General features: G+C 36.2%; 1 protein-coding gene across 1 annotated transcript; it reads left to right on the top strand.

Moving 5' to 3' along the window:
* Nucleotides 1-1,986: 1,986 nt before the first annotated feature.
* Nucleotides 1,987-2,897, top strand: LOC130555292 (ladderlectin-like; the record flags this gene model as incomplete). The annotated part of the gene is made up of 4 exons (XM_057335390.1): nucleotides 1,987-2,058; nucleotides 2,147-2,263; nucleotides 2,398-2,509; nucleotides 2,721-2,897. Coding segments are annotated over 4 exons (375 nt in total), but the record flags the coding sequence as incomplete, so codon positions are not given.
* Between the last annotated feature and the right edge of the window lie 765 nt (nucleotides 2,898-3,662).

Below are 3,662 nucleotides of genomic sequence, written 5' to 3' on the forward strand. Positions count from 1 at the left end.
GTAACGGCTAATGCTAATGCCGAGGCTTCAGCGGAAAGCAGGAAAGGATACCAGAGGCTAGGTTTTTAATGGATGTCAATGGGTTTTGTTAGCCGTTACGGTTTCTCCAATAGGAAGTATTACAGACCCTTCGATCTCCCTATAATAAGAGTATCTCTGATGGCGCTCAGGAGAGAAACCAGAGATACTCCTATATAGGGAGACGGAAGTATCTGTATTATTGAGTGAATGTAAAATTTCTGTGGAACTAGTTACTAAATTATAATTCGTTGAAACAACTTGATTTTTTTTACAGTGTAGCTTTTGGAACATATTTGGAAATCATTGAAAGTGCTGTTGCTATATTTATCATTAAAGCGGCCCTAACACACACGGTTTCTGCCAATCTCATATTAATCTTGAGTACCTATAGAGTAGTATTGCATACTTCGTATCTTCGAAGAGTATTTATTTTGATCACATTTATAAAAGATAGATACAGCTGTATGATTATTTCCGAAAGCGTGCGGGGGGAGGGGGAGGCTGAACTAACTCGTTTTTTGACAAGTTGACCATGTTAAGCATGAGAAGACAGCACGTTTAACATTGTAAAGAAGTCAGAATAAGAAGTCAGAATGCATGACAAACCGTTGCACCACCCCTTTAAGTAAAAGTAGGATTTTGGTTGTAATGTGCCTTGTAATTGTTTGTTTTTCACTTTTGATATTGGAACCTTAGATGACATTAGATTAACCCTCAAATACAACAAATACAGTAGAGAGAAACTTCCCTGATAGCACACATACATCTGGCTTACGTCTATTTGACGTCTGCATTTACATCTGCAAGACATCTACAATACATAGTTTGCTCATCTGCGATACGTCTCGGAGATGTCTGCTGTCAGACGTCATATAGACCTCTAGATGTTGCTGGCACTTACAAGGCCACAGTTATACACTTTCAAAACAGCTTTTCAATTTAGAACAACAAAAGGTTTATGTTTTTGTGTTATTGACAACACATACAACATTGTTCACTGTAAAATGACACCGAAATACATTACATGTGCATATGATGTGCTTTTAAAATTGGGGATAAATTCTGGCAGAAATCTTCATAAAATGTGTGTAAGTGGGACAACAGGAAATGAGAAAAATATTATTATATTATATAATTAATAGCATTTTTATTGTGTCTAAAGCACAAATACACCAAATCAAAGTACATGACTACAATAAATAAAAACAAGTCTTTCTTGATGTGAGCACTGCAAGATCTCTAATGTTTAATCTCCTGTGTAAAGTAGGGTTGCACGGTAGCATCGCGATGCTAAATCTTCAAAATACCCGCGATGCCTCTCTATTTTTGAAACGGTAGTATCGTAGGTAATGTTGCATTAATATTCATTTGAACACTTACATCTGCCTTTTTGCGGTGTTTATCTCCTAAATGAATGTGTGTTTTGAATGACTCGGACGAGATAATGATTCAAATTAGCGTTTTGAACGAGTTGGTTTAATGATTCACTAACTCAGTGGAAAATTGACGCCACCTACTGGCCGTCTTAGTTCTGCATTTAAAGTAAGCCTAATATTTCCCTTTATAAAGACTGCTGTATCATTGAAATTTGTCCCACATTTAAATTAGTTCCCACTTGAAAAATGATCTAGTGTACTTTAGTATTTACTACAGTAAACTACTAAAACTCATAGACACTAGTGTTTTTGAGTCTTACCATAGTAAATATTTAAGTATAGCCTACTACAGTATTTGCTACAATTTATCCAATTACTACAGTTAATACAACAAAATATTCTAGTGCAAAGTATAATACAGTTTACTATAGTAAATGCAAAATGTTTCATCTAAATCTGTGTTTTTTGTATAGATTTGAATTATGAACATGGCACGGCATCGTGATACTACTTGGTATCGAGATACTTCAGCTGGTATAGTATCGTAAGACATGTTTATGGTAACATGACAACCCTAGTGTAATGCCCATTTGGATGGAGACCTTTTGAAACACAATGCTACATGTTCTTCCCTCAGACAGTGAACTGGGTCACAGCAGAGGTTCTGTTATTTAGAAATGACTAAATTACATTTCCTCTAATTATTGAAGCTAAAAGAATTTGGAATGACAATTAAATGTTTCTTATAGAAATTCTGTCAAGCCTATGGTGCGAATCTCGCATCTGTGCGCACTAAAAATGACTTTCTCCTGAGTCTGGTACCTTGGAACTCTCGTGCTTGGATTGGTGGTCATGATGGTGAAGTGGTAAATAATTCTGCCTTAAAACATTTATATAAAAGCAGTAATGTTGTTTACGATAACAGACTAATTTGTCAGTTTTTATCACAATGTTTGCTTTTATGTTAAATTCTAACAACCTTTATTGACTCACTCATTAGGAAAGACAGTGGTTGTGGAGTGATGGATCTCCATTTAACTACGCCAACTGGTGCTTTAGGGAACCTAACAATCTTCGTCGTTCAGAGCACTGCCTGGAGATAAACTGGACCGGTAAGAATTTCATTTTTTTAATCTAGTCAATCCTGACCATTTACAGTGCTATAATATCAGTTATATAACATGGCTAGTTTGGATGCCAAACAATTTTGAACATTATATACCATTTGGTTGATTTTATTGTTATTCAGACAATGATAATGATCTTAACGTATTTACATGTATTTAATATAAATGTACATTTCCTTTTCATCTTATGCTACAGGAAGGCGTTGCTTCGAACAACATGATGCATTTTGTTATGCCAGAATAGGCTACATTTGTGCTCGAACATTCTAATGAGAAGTCATTCTGCTATACAAGTACTTTGATTGTACAACATATAGCTTTATAATAACTTTATTATTTTCTGACCTTTCTCAGAACTTCCATATTATTCCGAACTTATCTGAAATCATACTTCTAAAATCAATAAAAGCATTTCAAAAGCATATTGTGTGAATTATGGAGCCAATATTTTATCATGTAATAATAGTATTGTGTAGCAAACAGTGGTTTAAAACAGGGCTAGAATGACAAAATGCAGATATAGGTTTTTTTTTGTGCATAGATCAAAGACATACAACTATGACGTAACACTGATTTTATTCTCCAGCTGTGACGGCAACAGCATACTGAATTCTACTTATAAAACCACCCTGCGTTCCATTCCGAAGGGCTCATCCCTATGCCCTTAGCCCTTCGAAGGGTTTACACTCCGAAGTGAGAGCTTCAAAGGGTTGAAGGGTGTAGGGGACCAAACATCAGGTGCCCTTCTGCGTCATTATCCCACGCCCATAAGGAAATACTGTCGCCACACAAAGAATTTGCGCAAAGAATCATGGGGCCGCAAAGTGTGCATCAGTTGTACCCTTCGAAATCCTTCATTCCAAAGAGCCCTTTGAAGTGGCCTGTTATGAGCACTTCGTTTTGGAACCACCCTTCAATATGGCGGCCATGATTGTTTTCACGCCGAAGTGCCCTTTGGAGGGCGATATGTCCCTTTTGGAATGCACCGCAAGTCCCTTCTGCGTACTACATATTTCCTGAAACAACAGCGACATCTCTTGTTAACATCAAACATCGCAATATTATTTTAAACCACACATATTATATTTAATATTAATATCATTTCACATTAAACAATTAAACCACACAGGAGGAGATG

This window comes from Triplophysa rosa, linkage group LG6 (genome assembly GCF_024868665.1).
Source record: "Triplophysa rosa linkage group LG6, Trosa_1v2, whole genome shotgun sequence".
NCBI lineage: Eukaryota > Metazoa > Chordata > Actinopteri > Cypriniformes > Nemacheilidae > Triplophysa > Triplophysa rosa.